Genomic DNA, 22591 nt, shown 5'->3' with positions numbered 1-22591 from the left:
GGGCAGACCATTAGTCATGCTTGATATGCTTGTTAATGCTCTAAGCTCTGTCTTTTCTCATATTGCTTCATTCCTTTGGCTCAGTGAATTGATTTTATCAACCAGAAGCGTAAATGTGAGTCTTAATGGGCTGAAGGCATCTTTGGATGAATTGAAAAAGTATTTAATCCTGTTTTCCTTTGTCGTTTTTATTTGCTATGAGATTCTTTTTTTCCTCCTTTACCAGAGAGGGTTTAATTGCATTCAGTCTGAGTGTATATATCAGTGAAGCTGGTGAGTTTGGTAGAGTACAGTTCCTCTTTTAAGAACATCTGTGAAAGGAGTAATCTGTCTATTAAAATGGTAAACCTGTGAATTGACTTTATTGTTGTATTCTCCAATTTAGCTGAAATTGTATATGTTAATGGCTTCTCATGTATATGAAATGGCAAGTCACTATGCGTAACCAGTCAGCCAGGTTTTTAATTCTCCAGCATTCAAAATAATAATTAGTGGGCATTGCTGAAAGAAGATGAATTAAACTTTTTCTAACACTGGCAAACTTGATTTCTCTGGGATTTGACTAATCTTCACTGTCTAGTCAGTTGTTTGGTTGTGCAGTCCTTGAATTCTGTGATGGGTTTGCATTTAATCAAGGCTTAGAGAACCTGAAGGAAAGCAGTGATGTTTCTCACACTTGGGACCAGAACTAGTATTTGCATAAAACTCGGTTTCATACCAAAAAAATCCCTGTGCCAATTTTAAGATCCTAAAGAAACCAGAAGCTACTGAATGTAATAGACTTTGTTTTACTTAATTTCCATTTTTTTACCCCATCCTTTGTTTTTTACTTCAAAATATTATCCAAGCCTTGATGCATAGTTACATATATATAGTTGAGTTCACAAAAAAGTTAACAAAAAATTCCATAATTTGTCTCTTTTTTAAAACTAGCAGAAGTGTCAACACGTAATATAAATATATATCTTTAAAAATCTTTAATTATCTTCTAACTCTGTACTAAGCTTTAAAGAGGCTATTAACTTGCCCAGATTACTTAGATAATAAGCATTTTCTAGCGTATTGGAACTCGTGGCTGTGTCTTTCCCAAGTCCATGGTTTTAATCATTGTGCATTACTCAAATTGAAAAGTTGTTATTTCTTGATTAAAGCAAATTCCCTTGTACTCTCCAATAGGTGTTATTTTTGTAAATCTCCAGACTGGCCTCTGTAGTTGAAGAAAGGAATTTTTATTCATTTATAAATACTCTTGATATTTAGACTATTACCACTGACTGGCCTTCTCTCAAATTTGGGAGGCCTAAATGTACTTTAAACAAACATTTCTAGAAATGGAGTGAAGTCTATAATGGTTTCTTTTGCTACTCACAGATGTTGATGAATGCACATCGAATCCCTGCACTAATGGAGATTGTGTTAACACACCTGGATCCTATTATTGTAAATGTCATGCTGGATTCCAGAGGACTCCCACCAAGCAAGCATGCATTGGTAAGGCAGTTTGCTTTCACATATGATGATGTTCCATGAAATATAGTGACCCAGGCTGTTGGGGTTAAAAGTGAATATTAAAATAAGACATGGAATGAAATAAATGCTGTTACATTATTATAGATTTACTTTATGCTACCCTCAAAGTGCTCTCTTCAAACATAAACACTTTTTGCATGTGTAACACAGGCAATGTGGTATCTGGCTTCACAAAAAGAATTCGGTTTCTCTTCCTTCCCTAGATCACAGCTTCCTTTCTCCAAGTAACATCAGTAGCATTACTGCTCTCTGATTAACGGAGCTTACGATTTAGTTGTTTTCAACTTCTGTTTCTTTGAACCTCACACATAGTCGGACACCAAATCTAACCTGCTCTTTATTCACAGTTTCCTTGCTATGCCCACCATCCTCGTCCAAACCTCTCCCTCACTACTGATTCATCCCAGAATTCTTTTAGCAGATGACTCTGCTTGTCTTCTTTTTCATTTCCTATTCATCCCCTGGCAGTTACTTGAATCACTTTATTCCAGCAATTTTTTTTTTTTTAGACTGCAGGTCTCAGTGCCTTGTTCTTATTAATTAATTAATTTATTTTTGCTGTGTTGGGTCTTCGTTTCTGTGCGAGGGCTTTCTCTAGTTGTGGCAAGCGGGGGCCACTCTTCATCGCGGTGCGCGGGCCTCTCACTATCGTGGCCTCTCTTGTTGCGGAGCACAGGCTCCAGACGCACAGGCTCAGTAGTTGTGGCTCACGGGCCCAGTTGCTCCGCAGCACGTGGGATCCTCCCAGACCAGGGCTCGAACCCATGTCCCCTGCATTAGCAGGCAGACTCTCAACCACTGCGCCACCAGGGAAGCCCTATTCCAGCAATTTTTGTCATGTAGCTCTTAATCCAGATATTCTGCAGTTACTTCACTCTTACTCAACTCCTTGCTGACTTCTTTAAAAATTAATTTTTATTGGAGTATAGTTGATTTACAATGCTATGTTAGTTTCTGCTCTACAGCAAAGTGAATCAGTTATATATATACATATATCCACTCTTTTTTTAGATTCTTTTCCCATATAGGTCATTACACATTATTGAGTAGAGTTCCCTGTGCTGTACAGTAGGTTGTTACTACTTATCTATTTTATATATAGTAGTGTGTATATGTCAATCCCAATCTCCCAATTTATGCCTCCCCCTGCTTTCCCCCTTGGTAACCATCAGTTTGTTTTCTACACCTGTGACTCTGTTTCTGTTTTGTAAATAAGTTCATTTGTGCCATATATTTTTTTGGAACCCACATATAAGCGATATCACTTGCTCTGACTTTTAGGTCTTCAACCACTATGTCAGAAGCAGCTGCACCGGTAATTCCAGCTGCACTGTCCACCCTCTCCTACATTCACTGCACATTCATTTCATTTTTCTCTTTCTTTCCCTCTTCAGCTATTATAAGTGAGGGCTATAAAATTGCATAAACCTACGTATCCAAGAAAAAAGCTGGTGAGAAATGAAAATTTTGCTGAAGAAGCAACATGATCTTGAATATTACATGTAAAAATAAACTAGATATTTAAAATTACATTTATTGTTTTATTGTCTTTATCTATAATTATTTTAAAAGACTAATATTTGGCTATTGTTAATTTTCCCAGACATTGATGAATGCATCCAGAATGGGGTTCTTTGTAAGAATGGTCGATGTGTGAACACAGATGGAAGTTTCCAGTGCATTTGCAATGCTGGCTTTGAATTAACTACAGATGGAAAAAACTGTGTTGGTATGGAAATTGCCTGCTCCCTTGCAAAATATTTTTTAAAGTATATACATTTTTATTTATATATTCTATTTTCATGAAAGCTCACACAACACATATGTGAGAGTTGTTCAGATGACTTAGGTAAAATATAAATACATTTAACATAAGACTATTAAAGTGAAGGGACAGGTTTTTGGGAAATGTCATAACAAATGAATAATTTACTACTTCTGGAAATTTTCTGTGTGGCATATGTTTAATTGTAAGTAGCAGTTGTTCTTTGTAATTATTAGCACCTACTGTATTTTGAATGTCGGGGTTATAACACTGACAAAATAGAAAAAAGGCCCAACTCCAATCTGGGGAAGCATAAAAATGTTTGACATATGTGATAATCAAACCTCTAAATTTTGGTCCTGGTGATGTCTAACAGTGTAGTAATATCAGTACTCCACAGAAATATTCTATTTGAACAGCAACATGTATTTCACCAACTAATGAAAGTCCAGATCATTTCACTTGCAGTGAGGTTGTCATTGCTTTATTCTCTCATACAATATAAACATCCCCTGAAATCATATTAACTTTTTTGGTAATCAAAATAAAACACTACTCATGTGGTTTTAATAGAAACTAAGCACAAAGGTTCCTTAATTCTTTTTCTTTATGTCCCTTACACTAAAGGTCCTTCATGTTTTTACACTATTTGCCCTCAGTCAGTTGGCATTCATAAGAAAAAAATCCATGACCACATGGCTTATTTATGCAGTAGAATATGACTAGTGATTGTTTGTAGAAAGAGGGGGAACTGGTTTCCTCAAGGCCAGTGGTGTAAGTCACATTCTCCTTCTGCAGATCATGATGAATGTACAACTACCAACATGTGTTTGAATGGGATGTGTATTAATGAAGATGGCAGCTTCAAGTGCATCTGCAAACCAGGATTTGTCTTGGCTCCAAATGGGCGTTACTGCACTGGTATGTATGGCTTTGAGATAGGAAAGTAACCATGATTGAAACCATCTTTTTTATTTGACTCAATCATGCAAGAATTACTTCAGTTTCTTTATGTGGATTTTGTATTATTCACATCTCTTACTAATTCAGTACGGCAGGTGTCTGAAGTTTCCTAGAAAAACATACATTGTGGTTTATGGAACACTAATATCTTTACAAAAATAATAATGGCATAGGAAGAATTAAGGGAATGACAGATTGGTTCTAGCAAGTCTGGAAAAGACAATATAGAAATAATTTCTGTCTACTCTTTGCCTCAATAAAAAAGAGGAAGAAAAAAATCTTGTGTTCGCAGAACTAGATTTTCCACTGTCATTCATTACTGGTTTTGCATTATATCTTTTCCATAAGCTAATCCACGGATCGTTTGTTACTATATCATTACCTAAAAATCTTACATTGATTTCATGTAGAAGTAATTTGAATATTCCTAGCAATTGTTTTGTTTATAAAACCCTTTTGAAGGCCAAGCTCTAGCGATAACTTTAGGAAGCAAAATATATGACTCTTGGAAATAAATAAGACTGTATTATGTTTATACTCACAATTGGAATTTAGTAAGATGGAACAAATTTTGCAGTTTTTACTTAAAAACAAGTTATTTACAGTTTTCTTCTTTTAGACAAAATTAACTCCATGAATGCTTTCTGCCTTCAATTATACAAACTTATCTGAATACCAAATAATACTCATAACCAATCCCTGTAATTTCAGTGAAATTCTGGAGACAGTAGAGAGTGAAAAATCAAGACTCATTCTTGTATTTCTGAATAAAAGTAGTTTCTTGACTATTCAGGAAAGGGGAGTTCAGTATTAAATAGAAATATTGTAGCTTTGCTGATTGATCTCATGCATGGGATGTCATCTCAAGGTTAGCTGACTTGGATTAATCACAGGGTATGAGATTAGCATTCTGTTCCAGTGTGTAGCATGACATTACAGCATGTAACATTTTAGCAGTTCTTAAGAAACTTAAGTACACATATAAAGATCACCTAAATCTCACCAGTTCCTGCTTTATTGAACTTTCTGTTAATTTTTTAATTACAAATGCTGTAATCCATAAATTTTGAAATGCTCATGATTTGGCAGCCCCGTGTTTGGAAGGCTGTTTCCCTTTTGGGGGGAAACCATTTAGTGGTGGGTTACAGTTCATAAATTCAAGCAATTGAATTGAAAATTACAAGGGAGACCCCAAATTATTTTGTTATTATGAACTAATTGAATTAAAATTAAAACAGCATCTTAGTTAGAATTTTATGTGTGTGTAGCTAAAAGTTAAATACAAACACTGACCTCAGTTTGAAGAATTTGTTTCACTTAACTAATTTGAGTTAAATATCTTTAATATTAAGCTGAATTGCCAAATAAATAATGAAAAATGAATTTGTGAGACTCTTCTAAGTGGTAAAATGAGGCAACTTTCACTCAGTCTTTCTGAAAAATACGTTTGAAAGAATTGCATTTGTGTATAAGATTTGTTGTCACATCTGTGTGTTCTTCCACAAATTATAAAATTGAAAACAAAGTGTTGATAATGTAGAGTGGTGGCAACAGGTGAACTCTGTAGGAAAGTTAAATTTACCCAGTAATGGCCCGGCTTGTGTTTCCTTCTGGGCAGATATTGATGAGTGCCAGACCCCAGGAATCTGCATGAATGGGCATTGCATAAACAATGAAGGGTCGTTCCGCTGTGACTGTCCCCCAGGCCTGGCTGTGGGTGTGGATGGACGCGTGTGTGTTGGTAAGTGAAACATTCTGTAATGGCCCCACTGACCAAATGATCTTTGAAAAAGGGATAAAGATATATCCATACAATGGAATCATATTCAGCCATAAAAACAAATGAAGTAGTGACACATACGAAAGCATGGATGAACTTGAAAACATTACGCTAAGTGAAAGAAGCCACACATAAAAGACCACATAGTATATGACTCCAAATGAAATGTTTGTGAAGGTCAAATCTGTGGAGACAGAGCAGATTAGTGGTTGCTTAGAGCAGGAGAGGGTGAGGTTGGTGGGAGAAGGGGGTGATCACCAAAGGCATTTCTGAGGTGGTGAAATGTTCTGAAATCAGCTAGGATGATGATCAACTCTGTGAATATGCTAAAAACTATTGAATTGTACACTTCAAATATGTGAATTCTTTGTATGTGAATTATATATTAATAAAGTGGTTTAAAAGAAATGGACAAAGAGCCCGGCTAGCCCCCTTCAGAAGCCTCTGATGAGATGCAAGTCAGAAATGCTGGAGAAGGAAAAAAAAAATTGTCCTTTACCAGCATTCTTCATAGTGTTAGATAACCACATCTCTAAATACAATGGATTTATATTTTATAATTAATAACAAATAAGACTTGAAATGGGTACTGTAGTTGTATCTAAATAAATTCTTGTTTTTATCCCAAGAAAATCTATTTATTTATTTATTTTTCCATCTGAGTTTAAAAAATTTTTTTAAATTTTATTTTTATACAATTTTAAAGGTTACTTTCCATTTACAGTTATTACAAAATATTGGCTATATTCCCCATGTTGTACAATATATCCTTGAGCCTATCTTATACCCAACAGTTTGTAGCTCCCACTCCTCTACCCCTATATTGCTTGCTCCCCCTGCCCCGCCCCCGGTAACCACTAGTTTGTTCTCTGTATCTGTGAGTCTGCTTTTTTTCCCCAAACAAAATTTTAAATGTAAATAATTTATACAATACAACTTCGACGTATATCAAAAGCTAGAAATGTTTCTAAATAGTTATTCTTCATCACTGTGTAACTAATGATAGAAACCTGGGAAGAGTATGAGAGAGAATGTATATTTTATTTGAAACCATTCAGAATTCCTCTTGGATACTTTTGAGTTACCAGGCATCAGCTTTAAAGAGGCAGGCAAAATGAAAATGTCATTGGCATTTCGAAACCCACCCAACGTGTCCTAATGATAGCAAGAGCAGAGTGAGTGTGTTGTAAAAATACATTGAATGCCGTATTCTCTCCAAAGCACTTTCATGAAACTTCTAGGGTGAATTAGCCATTGTGCACCATCTGTTTTCAGGTCACATAGTAAAAGGCAGACATACTCACTGGTTTAAAAGTATATTTGAGAGAAATGAAAGTCTTTCTCATAGTTGGTTTTACTTTATTCTTACCTATGGGAATCAAAACATTTGGATTCTGAAGGTTAAAAAAAAAAGAGGCAACAGCAGATGGAAATAATCTGACCACTTAAAGTTTCATCCACTCTATCCAATCTAGGATTTAGTTCAGCTTACAAGATTGTCAGCACTTCGTTCAGGGCTATTTCAAATACAGTAACTAGAAGAATGTAGCTCCTTGCTGCTTAGAGAGCTAAAATATTTTCAGTTGCTTTTTTCCTTTATCTAAATGATTTTGCTGAAACCTATGGTGAGTACAAAACCAGTTTTAGAGGGAGAAATAATTTTTCTTTTAAGCAACCGAGATATGAGTAGTTGTTAGGAATTCAGGGTTCAAACATTCCTTCTCTTGTCCACATACAGAAAAGGCATTAGAAATTTTTGGGAAACGCTCTCCAGTTTTTCACAATTGTGGTTACTTAAACTTTTTAAAGTAAAAACACTATTTGTTCTGTGTGTAAAATTATATATTACTGTTCCCTTAACATGCTAGATATTTTTTCTTCATGTCTTCTACCTTTTGAAATGCTTTCAGTTGCATTGATTGTTGAGGTTAGAAATGAATCATTACTATGAATTATTATTAGAGTTAGCACTTTAATTCTAGATTTTGTTTGTTCATTTTTGTTTCCCTAGAGAGTGCGATGTGGGTTTTTATTTTCAGAAAATTAAATTACTATTGTAACTAGTATGTTGAACAAGCATGACTCACAGGAAGGATATGAACAAAAGGCAACTGTATTTTGTTTTTTTCAATCCTTTAAAAATATATTTTTAATTATTCAGTGGGAGCAGTTTATCCAGTAAGTAAGGAAGAAAACTCAGGCAGCCCCTTACTTTACTATTTTTAGATAGCAAAAATTTATATGACTACTTTAGGTAATGAAAATAATCTCAATTTAGCAATTAGAATGTCCAGCATCATATAATAGTTAATATTCGAACTTGATTTGAAGTTATGACTTCCCTCTCAAGCTCAGACCTTCGTGAGGAAGACATTTCTGACTCCACAGGCTCAAGTGCAGGAGGAAAGGTGAGAAGGCAGAAGCAGTGACAGTGTCCTAGGGTGGCTTCAAGACTTCTGGGCTTCACACGAGTTTAAAGCCAATTTCTTCCTCGTGGGTGATTTCATGATTATGTCAGGGGCATTGGCCTGCCCTTCCCAAGATGCAGACACTGCATTTTTCTCCTGGTGGCCACTCCTGGCTCAACGTCTTGTCTTTCTGCAGTCCACTTCAGACAGAGATCTAATGGTGTCTCATCACCCTCCACGTAGTCGTTTTAGGAACCTCACTTAGTGTGGCCCGTGTCTCATCCATAGGATGTGCCACCCTTTGCCCTCTGAACCGAGTGAACAGAGGTTCTACAGTGGGAATAGCAGCCACTCTCCTCTGTGTGTTACGTGTCCCTGACAGAGTTGGGTGCAAAGCTCTTCAAGTTGCTCCCTGCGAAGCTCTGCTCTCTTGACCAGGGGTGAGGATGGAAGCATGCCCAACTTGTAATCTGGCTCTTCCAAAAAAATCCTCCTCAAAAACTCTTAATTGCTATTCTCTAAATTGTATCCTCGGTATTGGGAGGGGTTTAAGGACCTGGCAACCAATTTTCCATCTCTACTTCCTTCAGGATGGAGTCTCAAAATTCACCTTGTTATATGATATTTAGCACCATGGGATTTCAGCTTAAATTTCCTTTTTAGCATCCTGTTACGCTAGTATTTCAATATCTTCATGAACGCTGTTTGACAGTTCTGTCAGGTAAAAGGTTAATTTTTTTCTTTACCCTAGTTCTGCTGTTTACTAGCTGTGAGGCCTTAGGCAAGACACATTACCTCTCTGTGCCTCCTTTGCTCACTAGTTGTTTTTGAAGATTAAATATGTTAACATTAGACGTATTTGTGTAAAGCTTGAATGATGTCTGGCACATAAAACATGCCCAATAAGTTAACTACTACAATTATTACTGTTCTGTTAAATCGGAATAGTGATGTTACATCAAAAATAGTCTTAGAGTTGCTGCTTTAAGCTATAAAGAAAAGTTGATACTAAAGAATGTAAAATACAGCTAGCATCTTGTGTCCATACCAATTTTACCTTTGGTAAAGATAAAGTATGATAATTCCATGAAAAAGTCCTTCATCAATTCCAAGTTTTAAGAAAGAAAAGACATGGAGAAATTTGATAACATATGGAACAGGTATAGCTTAGGATGAAGTCGGGTCACCCACCAAAATATTCATGTGAGCATGTTCTGATCGTGCTGCTGGTATCGGTACCTCTAATCCTGTCCACTGGGAACAGTGGCTTGCTTACATTGAAGAGAATAATGTGAACTAAGGTTCCAGTGTGGGGTCTTTGAAAAGGAAAAAGTCAACTGTCTTCATTAAAAATAGAAGTGAGTACCATAGGCTTTTTATCAACTTGCTTCTAAAAATTGTTCCTGGCTTATGTTCTTAACATGAAAACAGAAATAACTTTGACCATTCTATGATGCCTTTTGAGATAAGTGGTACCATCCTAAGAACTCACAAAAATCTTATTGAAAATCATGAACTATGTGGTATTTGTGCATATTTGTCATTGTGTTGAGTCCTATTCTTATGTGTAACTCAGAGCTGACTGCCAAACCAGGCCATAGCAGAAGCAGAAAGGGACAGCACGTCCCCTTCCCAGGGTTGGAGTGGTAAAATCTTATGACCTTCTTCTATCTGAGCATACACAGATCTCATTGTTTAATGCGGCCACACATCTCATTGTTTTAACGGGAAACATCACCACATTGTAAGACATAGGTGACTCAGTTTGCATAACAAGCAGATAAAGTTATTTCCAACAAGTTATGAATAATTATAGATATTTATAATAATGGTTATCTCTGATGGAATTGCCATATCAATAGACTGCTTAAAAGCTCTACTGCTTCTCTGGCCTGTACGATGATCTGAGTTTTTCTATAGTTCACCATTTACCATCTCATAAAGTTGTATTATATTTTATGAGAATTTAGAATGAGAGAACTAAGCAGGATACACTTCTTTGGGGTGTAACAGGACATAGTAGAAAGAGGAAAAGTTTTGGAGGTCACACAAGCCTGAGTCTGAATTCCAGGTCAGACAGTGGATAGTCTACAGCTTTGAGGTACTTATATAACCGCTCTGAACCTCAACCTCTTCATCTATAAAAAGTGGGTAATGATCACTATCCTATGGAGTTGTTGGCCTGAATGTTCAACAAGGTAATGTCTGTAAAGCAACAAGCACAATGCCACAGATACATAATGATAGTTATTGAATATTATTTGTGGAACTGGATTTATTGAGAGTCTGCAATGATTAAAACACAGTCACAACAGTAAATTGGGGGTTGAAGAGAAAGGTCACCTAACTCAGAAATTTAAGTAAGAAAGTTCATGACCAAGCAGTATCATCTCAAGGTAGTTTAACTGCACTGCACTTCATTGTTCATAAGAACTTCTAAAATAGAAATAATATTAAATGTAGTCAGTGATTAGAGCTCTAAGTCTTGTTTATAACTGTGGAAATATACCTGGCTCAATGACAGGCCCGTGAGGAAAAGTGGGATAATTGATGCTTGTGTAGCACATAAAACTTCTTGGAAAAAAAAAAAAGAATTGTTGATAATGCATTTATTCTTTTCCTCTCTCAACAAACGTTTGTTGATTTCTTAACACTATGAGATGCTAAAGATACAAAGAAAAAGAAAAGTGGCAGATGCCTTCTAGAAGCTTCCCATATAGTGACCACTTAAGTTACAGGAAGCCTTCAGTTTTGAAATCTCTTTGTCTCTATCACTGTCTCAAATCATTGTTCTTCTGTCCCCTTTAGATACTCACATGCGCAGTACATGCTATGGTGGAATCAAGAAGGGAGTGTGTGTCCGTCCTTTTCCTGGTGCAGTGACCAAGTCTGAATGCTGCTGTGCCAATCCAGACTATGGTTTTGGAGAGCCTTGCCAGCCATGCCCTGCTAAAAATTCAGGTAGTCACCTTCGCCAGTTTCACACCTGATAAAGAATCTAGAAATGTCACATTAGATATTTGGCCAAAGAGTACCTCGGCTCTGAAGTGTTTTGTCTTTATTTTTAATGGAAGAAAAGAAATCCAAATCTGTCTTGACATATGAAGCATATAATAAAGAGATCTATCTTGTTTTTACTTATGATCTCTAGGCAGAGAGAACACACGGTGAATTTTATGATTATTTATTTATTTTATGATCCAATTATGACTGTTACAATGGATTCTTTACGTGAATATGTTAGCCTCAAAATCTTCCATCCCTTCTGTCATTCTGAAGATAAATAGCATAAAATTTACGTATCACTTTCAAGGTTATAATAAGTTCATGAGAACCTGGTTTTATTTATTTATTTTTAATCTTTACACAGAATGGTCTTAGGCTGCAGTCTATCAGAAGTTCCAGTTTATCAGGAATATCAGTAGTTCCAGAAAGTCATAAATTTATTTCTGAATGTTGTCATGAATTATAGGCACATTAAACAGTTTAATTCTTTGACTATTCTATGACTTGTTTATTCATATTTTTATGAAAACTGTATTGAATAGATGTAAGTACAGTAGGGAATCAGAAATAAACACAATCTCTTTTCCTTTAAAGTTGGGAATAGTTGAAAATATAGGTAGGCAAACATATAAATTACAGTTTGGTATGATTGCTGCCTTAAAAGGGACATAAAGAACTGGGAGAGCACAAAGGAAGGAGCAGTTAGTTGCCTGGGGAGGCTGGGAAAGACTGTACAGAGGGGTGGAGGCTTACTTTGGTCTTGAAAAAAGGAATAAGAACTTCCTAGGTAGAAGATGGAAGAAATGAATTCCAGCAAAGGAAGTGGCTTGTAATTCTGTTAAAAATCCTAAATGGACTGTTCAAACCTTAGCAAAATGGTGAGAGCCCTCGGGAAGAATTACTGAGTATGACATTTTTTAAAAAGAGGAGTTAATGAAGGAAGTCTTCCCCTAAAATGTTAAGTGAATTATGCATATTATGAAAGAAGTGCAAAAATTGATAACAAGACTAGGTAAAAAGATTAGTGACTAATAAAATGAGTTCTGAATATAAGTGGAAATATAGGACACAATAAAGATAGCATTGAGATCAGTGAGAACAAATTAAACTAAGTAATTAATATTGTTGATAAATATTGGAAAAAATATGGAGTTAGCTCCCTACATTAAATGTTACAAAATAATTTTTTTGTAGAAGATACAAACTTTTTGTTATCTTGTAATGATAAAGGACTCTCAAAACAGACCCCAAAGACTAAAATACACATATAAAGTAGAAAAATATTTTATTTAATTTATAAAGAATTTACATTAATCAATAAGGAAAGTTGAAATCCTCTATAGAAAAAAGTACAGTGTACATAGACAGCTTCACAAAGCAGAAAGGCAAATGGTAGAGTGCCATATAAAAATTAAAAGAAATCTATCTAAAATTAAAAGAAAAGTTTAAAAAGGTGTCATTTTTGTTTATTAGATTGGTAAAATACAAATGATTGATTTTCCCCAGTGTTGGGGAGGATATACAGAAATGGGTACTCTCTTACATTGGTGTTAGAAGGGTAACCTGGGATATTTAGGGAGAGGGGGACTATCAAAAACCTTAAAAGACACATAAACTTTGAGCAGTTTTACTTCCAAGAGATTAACCTAGTGATAGAATTGAACTTTGTATTTTTTTTATTATAATTGCAGAAAGTTGAACAAACCTAATTTCATCAATAAGAGATTGATTGAATGAGTGTGGTAGATCCACATAACTGAGAAAAGATGTTAAATCGTCTTATTATAAATAGGCTATTACATGAAATGTCTATTGTAGAGTACAGAGGGTCCAAGCCTGCTCCCCACTTACAAACTCTATGACCTGAGCATGTTACTTCCCATCTCTATCCAAGCTCTCTTGGGATTAAAAGAGGAAAAATAACAGTATCTAGTTTGTGGTATTGGGAGGATTAAATAAATTATTAGATGGAAAATACTAGAACAACACCAGGCACATCACGTGGTAAATGCTATTTATTACATAAGTGTTTTCTATTATTTTATTATTGAGAGGAGAAGAAAATCTAAAAAGCAATCTCTGTTGTACAATTTAGATATTTTTAAAGTTTACATAAGTAGAAAATATTTGTAATGTTTATCAATATATTAATGAAATTCAGGGTGATAATCACAGTTATTTTTATTTACTTTTTTATGCTTACCTGTGATTTTGGAATTCTTAAAATAATTTTGTGCTAGAAAATGGTCCTTTTCATTTTAAGTTGTTGCAGGTAATTTTTAATGATAGTTTTGGAGTTATGTAAGTGACTTGTGTATGGAACAGATATAATTTAGAGTTTTTGATTTCTCTATTTGTTTTTATCTTACAGCTGAATTCCACGGTCTTTGTAGTAGCGGAGTAGGTATCACTGTGGATGGAAGAGGTAGCTCTATTCAATTCTCAATCTTATAATAATTATATAGTTTTATAGCTTTATTATTATAATATTATAGATAAGATGTATTTACTATTATAAAAATATATCAGTATAAAGTAATAAAATATCTCCTAGAACAATGGTTATAAGCTAGATGGTATCAATAAGTATGTAGATGTACATTTTTCATAGTAGATAAATATTTATCTGTTAAATATGCATTGTTTAAAATGTCACTAACAAACTACAACCATGATTTTACGGATACCGTCACTTAAGAAGAAGCTAGAGCTTGTAAAAAAAAAAAAAAAAGAAGAAAAACAAGACAATTTAAAGAAAAATGTTAAATAATGGTGCTGACATGGTTTAAACAAAAACAATCTGTAAGAGATATTTGATATGGATTTTTAACAGATATTTGAGATATATTGCCCTAAAAATAAATTGACTACTTATGACTAAGAATACTAAAATGTTTCTGTCCAACCAAAGAAGTACAAGGTTTCATTAAAGTTTTCTTTTTTAAAATTTAGCACTATGATTAACAAAATTACAATATAGAACTTGAACATTAAGTACATATGTGTTTATAAAGTTATTTTATATGTTAATAGTGTCCTTTGTTTTTTTAAAATAAAATTGTAGGGTGCTATTAACCTTTAGTTTACATATATATTCTAATACTTTCATGTTTGAGGAGACTTTAGACAAATTATAGATTAATTGACAGTAAATATCACATTTTTTTGCAAAGAACATCAGAAACCAGAGTAAAGGAGCAAACTTTTACAATGATGTTTCTCCCAAAAATTAGATTAAAAGACTAACATTTCTGGAGTATTTAAGGCTTCCCAAATTCTAGAACACAGTAGTTAGGATTAAAATTTGAGCATAGTTACCAAAATTTTATTTTATGCTGACTCCGTTTTTTTATTCCCTTTCAATATGGCCTCCCCAACAGAGCCATTGCAGCTAGATGGTTGCTCATACAAGCACATCATTCCTCAAGTCCCACGGCCCACGGGTGACAGAGCGTAGTCATGTTCATGGCTTGTTGTAAAACATTGTGTTCTCAAGCATCCACATTTGAACTGTCCTCTCCATTAATTTCAACTTATCAACAATGAGTAACATTTAATAAGTATCATATTACTTAGTTGACTATAAAAAATGATAATAAAATAGAAATATTCCAGGCCTTCAGGACCATAAAATTATACAGACACCCTAATAAATCTTTGCCTTTTAATTAGATGGTTATAATACCTATCAAGTTGAGTTTTCCTTTGGGTTTTGAGCCAACAGTCTATAAATTTCTTTATTAATTTTATCATAAATGCCAGCACATTACATGGCTTAATGCTTTGAATTTCTGCCGGTTCCCTTCATTTTTCTTTTGACTTACCAGGAAGTGTCCCATATCTCTCTATTTTCTTCTCACTCCTTATTTTCATTTCGTTTCCCTTTCTGAATGGCAAATTGGGGGTTTGCAGGGTTAGACACTACGTATTTTGAGTGATCTTTACTAGACATACATGTATCAACAGACAATAAGTGGCTGTGAGCATTAAACTCTGAACATTTAATGCAGATATCAATGAGTGTGCTCTGGATCCTGATATATGTGCCAATGGAATTTGTGAAAATTTACGTGGTAGTTACCGTTGTAATTGCAACAGTGGCTATGAGCCAGATTCCTCTGGAAGAAACTGTATTGGTAAGTTATTTGTTTTATTATACAAGAGCCTTTTGTATAGTTTAATCCCATGGATTATAGGAGAAATCAAACTACAAATAAATGAGTAAAACTAGAGATCTTACAGTTTTTCTTGTTTCCTTTTTAGTGCAGAGATAGAAAAATATGGGAATCAAACAAATGCTGTTACATAGTAACAAACTTTTTAGTGGCACAATTTAGTATTTAAATTATTTTTTTCCCAAGTGAATGGACACAGAGTCAGTTATCGGCCTGTTATATCTGCATATATCTTAATCCTATAATTTTTCACTAGGAAGTGGGATTCAAAAATTAATGAGGCAGTGTGGATAATAATAAGAAAATTAAATATTACAGGTTGACTTATAAAGAATCAGTTGCTGCAACATATCCAAACATGATAACGGAGATGGGTGTTTCCTTTTGTAATTTATAAGGGAATGTTTGAAAAAACTCAAGTATGTAGTTCGTATGTTCTAGAATTTGTGAAGAATCTAGATTTTCCCGTGGAGCACTTGAGTTCACTTTTATAAAACGAATGTTATTCCATCCATTATTATATATAATAATTTTTACATCTAACCACTGATGACTCTTACATCCAAGTCTTGATGATTATGATTAGAAAGAAATACATTTTTCTATGTTTATGGCTCTGGGTTTTATTACTGATTTATGTTATTATATATCCATTTCACCTTGGGTTGAAGACATACATACAGATGGATATATAAAGCTATATTAAATATCATGTACTTATAACAGATTTTGATATCTGTTGGGAAGGGCACCAGCCAGAGATTGTTGAACATTTATAAAAATATGCAAACCAGCTAGTTTTTATTCCCCAGAAGCAAAGTTGCTTCCAGCATAGTGTCCAAGTACAGTTGAGCACATGAGTACCCTACTGAAAACAGGGAGATTCAGTGAGCATTCACACACTGAACATGGTTCATGGCACTACTCAACTCTTTAAAGTAGGTACGTGCATAATTTTGATAAAATTAAAACTAGATTTTAAAAATAAAAATGAAGCCGAATTCCAGTTTTAGTTTGCTGGGGCTGCCCTAACAAAGTATACAAAACGGGGTTGCTGAAAACAGCGGAAATTGATTGTTACAGTTTGGGAAGTCAGAAGTCCAAAATCAAGGTGTCAACAGGACCACACTCTCTCTAATGGCTCTAGGGGAGAATCTTTCCTTTCCTCTTCTAGTCTCTGGTGTTTGCTGGCAATCTTTAGCATTCCTAGGCTTTTAGATTTGTCACTCTAGCCACACATCCATCTTTCCCCTGTGTGTCTTCACATCACCTTCCCTCTGTATGTGTCTGTCCCTATGTCAAAATTTGCCCTTTTTCATATGGACTCCAGTCGTTGGTGTCCATACCTATATTGGAATACAACCTACCTGAAGGATCTTATTTTAACTTGATTACTATGTAACAATCCTATTTCTAAATAAGGTCACATTCTGAGGTACTGTGGGTTAGGGATTCAAAATATTTTTTGAGAGACCCATTTCAACCCGTAGCATGGACTAATGGATAAATAAATAGTGATTCAGCCACTTGATAAAATGTACAATCATGAGGGAGATTATGGTGATGCTTAAAATATAATACCGCTGTGGGGCAGTAAGTAAATGAAGAACAAAGTAGTAATGTGCCTTTTCCAAATCATTACACACCTCCCAGGAACTTCAAAAGCATCTTAAAAGTAGCCACAAGAATAAGAATGTTCCATATGAGTAAAACCAAATATATTTTGCTTAGGATCAGGAATGTGTTTTGGATACGAAGAGACTGACTGAGTCAAGGTATGGGGTGAGGAAAAAAACAAACAACAAAAATAAAACATTTTGATCACTGTGCTGTTTGTTTCACGGTGTGTGTGTCCTGTCTTCTAACGGTTGCTTCCAGACATTGATGAGTGCCTGGTAAACAGACTGCTCTGTGACAATGGCCTATGCCGGAACACACCTGGGAGCTACAGCTGCACCTGCCCACCTGGCTATCTGTTCAGGACTGAGACAGAGACGTGTGAAGGTAAGAGCCATCTTCCTTCGTTGTGAACAGTAAGCACCTCAATATGCGTGAACCACAAGTATGTTATGAAGCAATAGAGAAGAAAGAATGTTGTTTGAATATGTTTAAAATTTTATAATCTCTTTCAGCTAATCTGCCAGTTTTAGAAATAGCATGCACCTAACCCAGTTTATAAAACCATCAGTTTTGTCCCATTCAGATGAAATATCACCAAACATTTTGAATTTAATGGGAAAAAAAAGTGAAAGGAGCCAATTTGTTTTACTTGCTAATAAAATGTCAGATTTTTGTTTGTTTTTCCCTTTTTAAAACTACTGTGGCACGTTAGCCTGGGGGAACCTGCACTGTAATGGCAAAGTCAGCTCTTAGGCATTTTATTTATGAAATGATTGATAGACCTCAGAGGTTGGCCCAGAAAATATTTGGGGCTTGAGTAAAAATGGTCACCTTAATTAAATTTATAGTCCAAGAAAATTGTCCTTTGCATTTGAAAATTTTGAAGTTATAATTTGGGCTTAAAGATTGTGAATCACTGTTTAAAAATGTCTTCCTTTTCTTTTAAGCTCATTTTTCTTCAGTGGGAGTTACATGAATGAGTTAAATGCTTAGGAAAGGCCTCATTTTCAGTAGATACCAGCTAAGCAATGAGTGCCTTCAATTATGTTTTTGTTTCTTGATCAAAGTACTGTGTATTTCAGAATACTCTGTGGTATGACTACTAGTCATTGTTCCTTTTAAGTCTCACTGTGTGGGCCTACAGAAGTGTCCCATGACATTCTCAAATCCAATAACTACTTCCGAATAGTAACCTTTTCAAAAAAAAATTTCATCTTTAGTTATTTGGAGTAGCCCTTTTTTATCTGTTAAAGTATTTGTTTCCTAGTGACTTCATAGCCAAGAAAACTGCAATAGTAATATTATGCAAAAAGATGTTAACGTTCTCTTCATCTTATTGTTTAACTTCAAAGCATTCTTATGAACAGAAACAAGTTAGGACTCAAACAAGACACCAGAACACAAAGGACTTAGCTGAAGTCAATGAAATGCAATCACAAAGTGCAATTCTCAGTTTAGATTGAATTTGAGGGACCACTGAAAAGCAGTAATTAACCTGAAGAAAGAAAAAAAGGGAAGAAAAAAGAAAACCTCTGCATAAAATGCAGTTTTTCTGAACTTAGTTCTGATAACTGTTGAGTTCCCCTCCTATCCACCACCTGTGGCAGGAGCTGCTCAAAGAAAAGCGCACTTTCCATTCCCAGCTAAAGTACTTGAAGATTCATCCTGTCCATAGATGAGCAGAGACGACAGGGGGCACACTTAAGAATTTTGAATATTTTCACATAATATGTGTTTAGCCTAAGCTTCTTAAATGTATTCAACCAGAGTCTTTATTTTCTAGCACCCACTCCCCTCAACACCTCTTATCCTTCAAAATTGCCATGAGAAACTTTGTAAAAGAAAAAAAATTCTAGCCATATTTCCTCCATGAGTTTTTTGGAGGGCGGGAGAAGGGATTTCAAGAATTGTGTTTCTTTCCATTTTGTTTTTATTCCCGACTTTCTACACTTCCTTCTCACTGCCCTTTATCAGTTTTATCTATTGTCTCTTGGAAGATAAGCTTCTGTTAAATGTCAGGAAGCTCTGAAAGCAAGAATAACTAAGGGTATCATCTTGATTTAACTGGGAAGCTGATGATTATTAGGACTGGTTTCCCTGTCCATAGCGACAGAACCCTTTGGTGCTCTTGTGAGGGAGACACATAACGGGGAACTAAATGGTTGGTGTCTGATTCAGTTTGGTCACTTTGGTTTGCATACCAAATCATCAATATTTATAGCATATTTCTTCCATTTTAACGAGTAAGATGAAGTTGAAGGGTACTGAGAGGTGAAATACCAAAGGGTAAATAAAAGGGATTCGCCTACTTACATGAAAAAGTGAAGAGTAGGAGCTAATGGTGTTTAATAGTATGACATTGGATGATTACATAAATATTAAGGCATATTAATACCAAATCAGGCAACAGTGATGGTTAGAAAACATGGTCTTTACTTATTTTGTCCAAAGGATAATTGTTCCTGATAAACCTGAGCCTTTTCTTTAATACGAAATATGTTTTATTATCTGTCGTTTATAAGAAAGAAGTTCATATTATGTAAATAAAAGAGAAATGATAGAGAAATATTTTGGTTCTAGCCTTATGACATTTGTGGAAATAAAATTGATTTATGGTGAGAAATCCAACCAAATAACTGTTATTTCTACACTTTCTTCCCACTATTAAGTTATTTGCATTTTATTAAGTGTTTTGCAAAAAAGAAATAGACCTGCAGACCACGGATATCTTTTTCCCTTGGGTGTCCTCCTTATTTCCAGCCTTGCATTCACACAATAAATTTGTCTGCCTGAAGCAGTTCTCTGCATGCTATTCTTTCTAAACTAATTTCCAAAGACTAGGCAGGGAATTATCAGTATCAGCCAATTCATTGCCGATTCTAGCTTTCTCTATATATATTTGCTAGATTCACTAATTTTGCTTGTCATTCTTGTTTTCAACAGGCTATTTTAAATACGTAATAAATAGCAGTGATCAAGTTTCTCTGATATTTCAAACTGAAGTTACAAAAATTTATTTTACTTTTTTGTTTGAGCTCTGAGAGTCTGTGAAAGTTAAAATTTTTATAGCAAGCACTGTGGTTTAGATTGTGTTTCCAGTGACATAACTAGTTAAATGTAAACCAGATGTGCTTTGAAGTTTATTTCCAGGAATGTACAGTGAACTGTTTCAGTTCCTGGTTCCACGACATTTATAACATAAAAACATTGTATTTAAAGAAAAATTAAACAGTTTATATTTGTAGCTGTCATGGCATGTGTTTATAGTTTTTGAGTTCATAATTGCTTAATATAAAATAGGGATTTTGAAAGTATATGATACTGACATTTTTCTTTTGGGGGAGCTTCTTACAAATAAAATTAGTAGGTAATATATCATCTGTCTTCAGATTAGGTATCTGCTGCTTTTTTGGCTGATTTCTTTTTTACATTGTGTTTTTATTGAAAGAATTTTAGTACTCTGGAATAGATGTTTTCATTCCAAATCTGTGCTATATTTATAAAACCTGCTCTTGTATTTTTCTTTTAAGAGGCCTTCTTGCTACAAATGACCTGAAAGAAAGATGCATTTATATTTCTTCACACAATTTCTACTTGAAGAATTCATTTTATACCTGGGTACTTCTTTAGTAGTTTTGAAATAGCAAAGAAGGAACATAACTGTTTTCCGCATGGATTTTTAAATTTGCATTTCAAGTCCATAGACTTGAAAATCAGCGAGCCCTGCCTTTTCAGAACCAGTTTAGTTTGTATTTGACTTGAGATGTTCAAGAGTAAACATTACAATCTTCTAGTTATTTATTTGCATGTTTTCCTTGGTATATATAGTATTCATGTTTAATTCAAAGAGGTGTTTAGAAAAAAATAAGTATTATGGTGAACTCGGAAACTGTAGTGTTCAAAAAAAAAATCTTGAGGTACGTTGACCTGTTTAGGATAGTTAACCAAATACAGAAAGAAATCCATGTCTCTCTTCCTTAAATTGAGTGGTTTAATTTATATTGAAGGTCAGTCTTTGATATTGTTTCTAAACACTTTAGCTAAATCTTGTATTTATTTTTAATTAACTCATGTTAAGCTATTTAACTTTATTGGCTTGACATTTTGTTTAGTCACCACTTGAGAACATAGGCATACTCTAATTCTGACCGTCATACTTCTGACCGTCAACAGGAGTTGTTTAGATTATGGTATATGATTTGATTTAGGACTCAGATCAAATTAACGATGGTAAAGGTCTATTTAAAACAATTAAAAGATTTTTTTCTCTTTTTAATTTTAGCACAATCAGTTGTGCTTTAAAAATGTCTCACACCAGGGGGCTTCCCTGGTGGCGCAGTGGTTGAGAGTCCGCCTGCCGATGCAGGGGACCACGGGTTCGTGCCCCGGTCCGGGAAGATCCCACATGCCGTGGAGCGGCTGGGCCGGTGAGCCATGGCCGCTGAGCCTGCGCGTCCGGAGCCTGTGCCCCGCAACGGGAGAGGCCACAACAGTGAGAGGCCCGCAAAAATGTCTCACACCAAACTTGGAAATGTGAACGGGAAGGTGGATAAGGGCTAGAGGAGAATGCTGTACCCAGTATTAAAGTTTCATCCCTTATTCCCTGATTTGTATCCAGAAATTTGGAATTAAAGCCAGCATTGTGATATGTTGTCTCTACTACAGGCTTTTTAAATTCTTCCAAAACCTCTCGGAGCCACAAATGACAGAAACAGTCACTTTTGTGCACAGCACACATTGCACCCAGGAATATGTTGCTTTCCGTGGAATCAGAATTCAGATTTCCCACAGGAAAATTACATCTCATTATAGGAGAAAATGAATCCAATTTATGTAAAGTTGTAGTGAAACAGTGAAGCTTTAGATGCTAAACCCTTTCAAAATAGGCTGATTCCTATAGTCCTACTGAGTCCCCGGCCGTGCACATGTGTATTCACACGGTAAAATGCACTTCTCCTTTCCCCATTCACTTTATGCCTCATAGAACCATATTAAAATTACAAGAGCCAAGCTTACCAGACATTCTGGCATAGCATGGCTTGTTGGAGTAATATTTTCCAGAAACACATGGCAGCTCTAACAGAATCTTTTCCTTCTGGATTGTAGATATAAATGAATGTGAAAGCAACCCATGTGTCAATGGGGCCTGCAGAAACAACCTTGGATCTTTCCATTGTGAATGTTCTCCTGGCAGCAAACTCAGCTCTACAGGATTGATCTGTATTGGTAAGATTCATACATGGTGCTGATGTTTCAGTTTCACTACAAAGATAAGCAGAGACCTCAGGACTTCTGCGGATAAAAACAGAACACAATCACAGGAAGCTAATAATTAGGAGTTACT

General features: G+C 35.0%; 1 protein-coding gene across 1 annotated transcript in view; it reads left to right on the top strand.

Moving 5' to 3' along the window:
- The window catches only part of FBN2 (fibrillin 2), a 232352-nt gene that overhangs the window by 128561 nt on the left and 81200 nt on the right, over positions 1 to 22591 (top strand). Inside the window, exons 12-20 of the mRNA XM_029216913.1 lie at positions 1372 to 1491; positions 3134 to 3259; positions 4094 to 4216; positions 5877 to 5999; positions 11255 to 11407; positions 13824 to 13877; positions 15463 to 15588; positions 17506 to 17631; positions 22354 to 22473. Coding sequence (XP_029072746.1) covers positions 1372 to 1491; positions 3134 to 3259; positions 4094 to 4216; positions 5877 to 5999; positions 11255 to 11407; positions 13824 to 13877; positions 15463 to 15588; positions 17506 to 17631; positions 22354 to 22473 — 1071 coding nt within the window. The remainder of the gene's footprint in view (positions 1 to 1371; positions 1492 to 3133; positions 3260 to 4093; positions 4217 to 5876; positions 6000 to 11254; positions 11408 to 13823; positions 13878 to 15462; positions 15589 to 17505; positions 17632 to 22353; positions 22474 to 22591) is intronic.

This window comes from Monodon monoceros, unplaced genomic scaffold (assembly GCF_005190385.1).
Source record: "Monodon monoceros isolate NGI ecotype Baffin Bay Population unplaced genomic scaffold, NGI_Narwhal_1 Super_Scaffold_12, whole genome shotgun sequence".
Lineage (NCBI taxonomy): Eukaryota > Metazoa > Chordata > Mammalia > Artiodactyla > Monodontidae > Monodon > Monodon monoceros.
The sequence above is the reverse complement of the archived record's forward strand: the minus strand, read 5'-3'. Positions and strand labels throughout refer to the sequence as shown.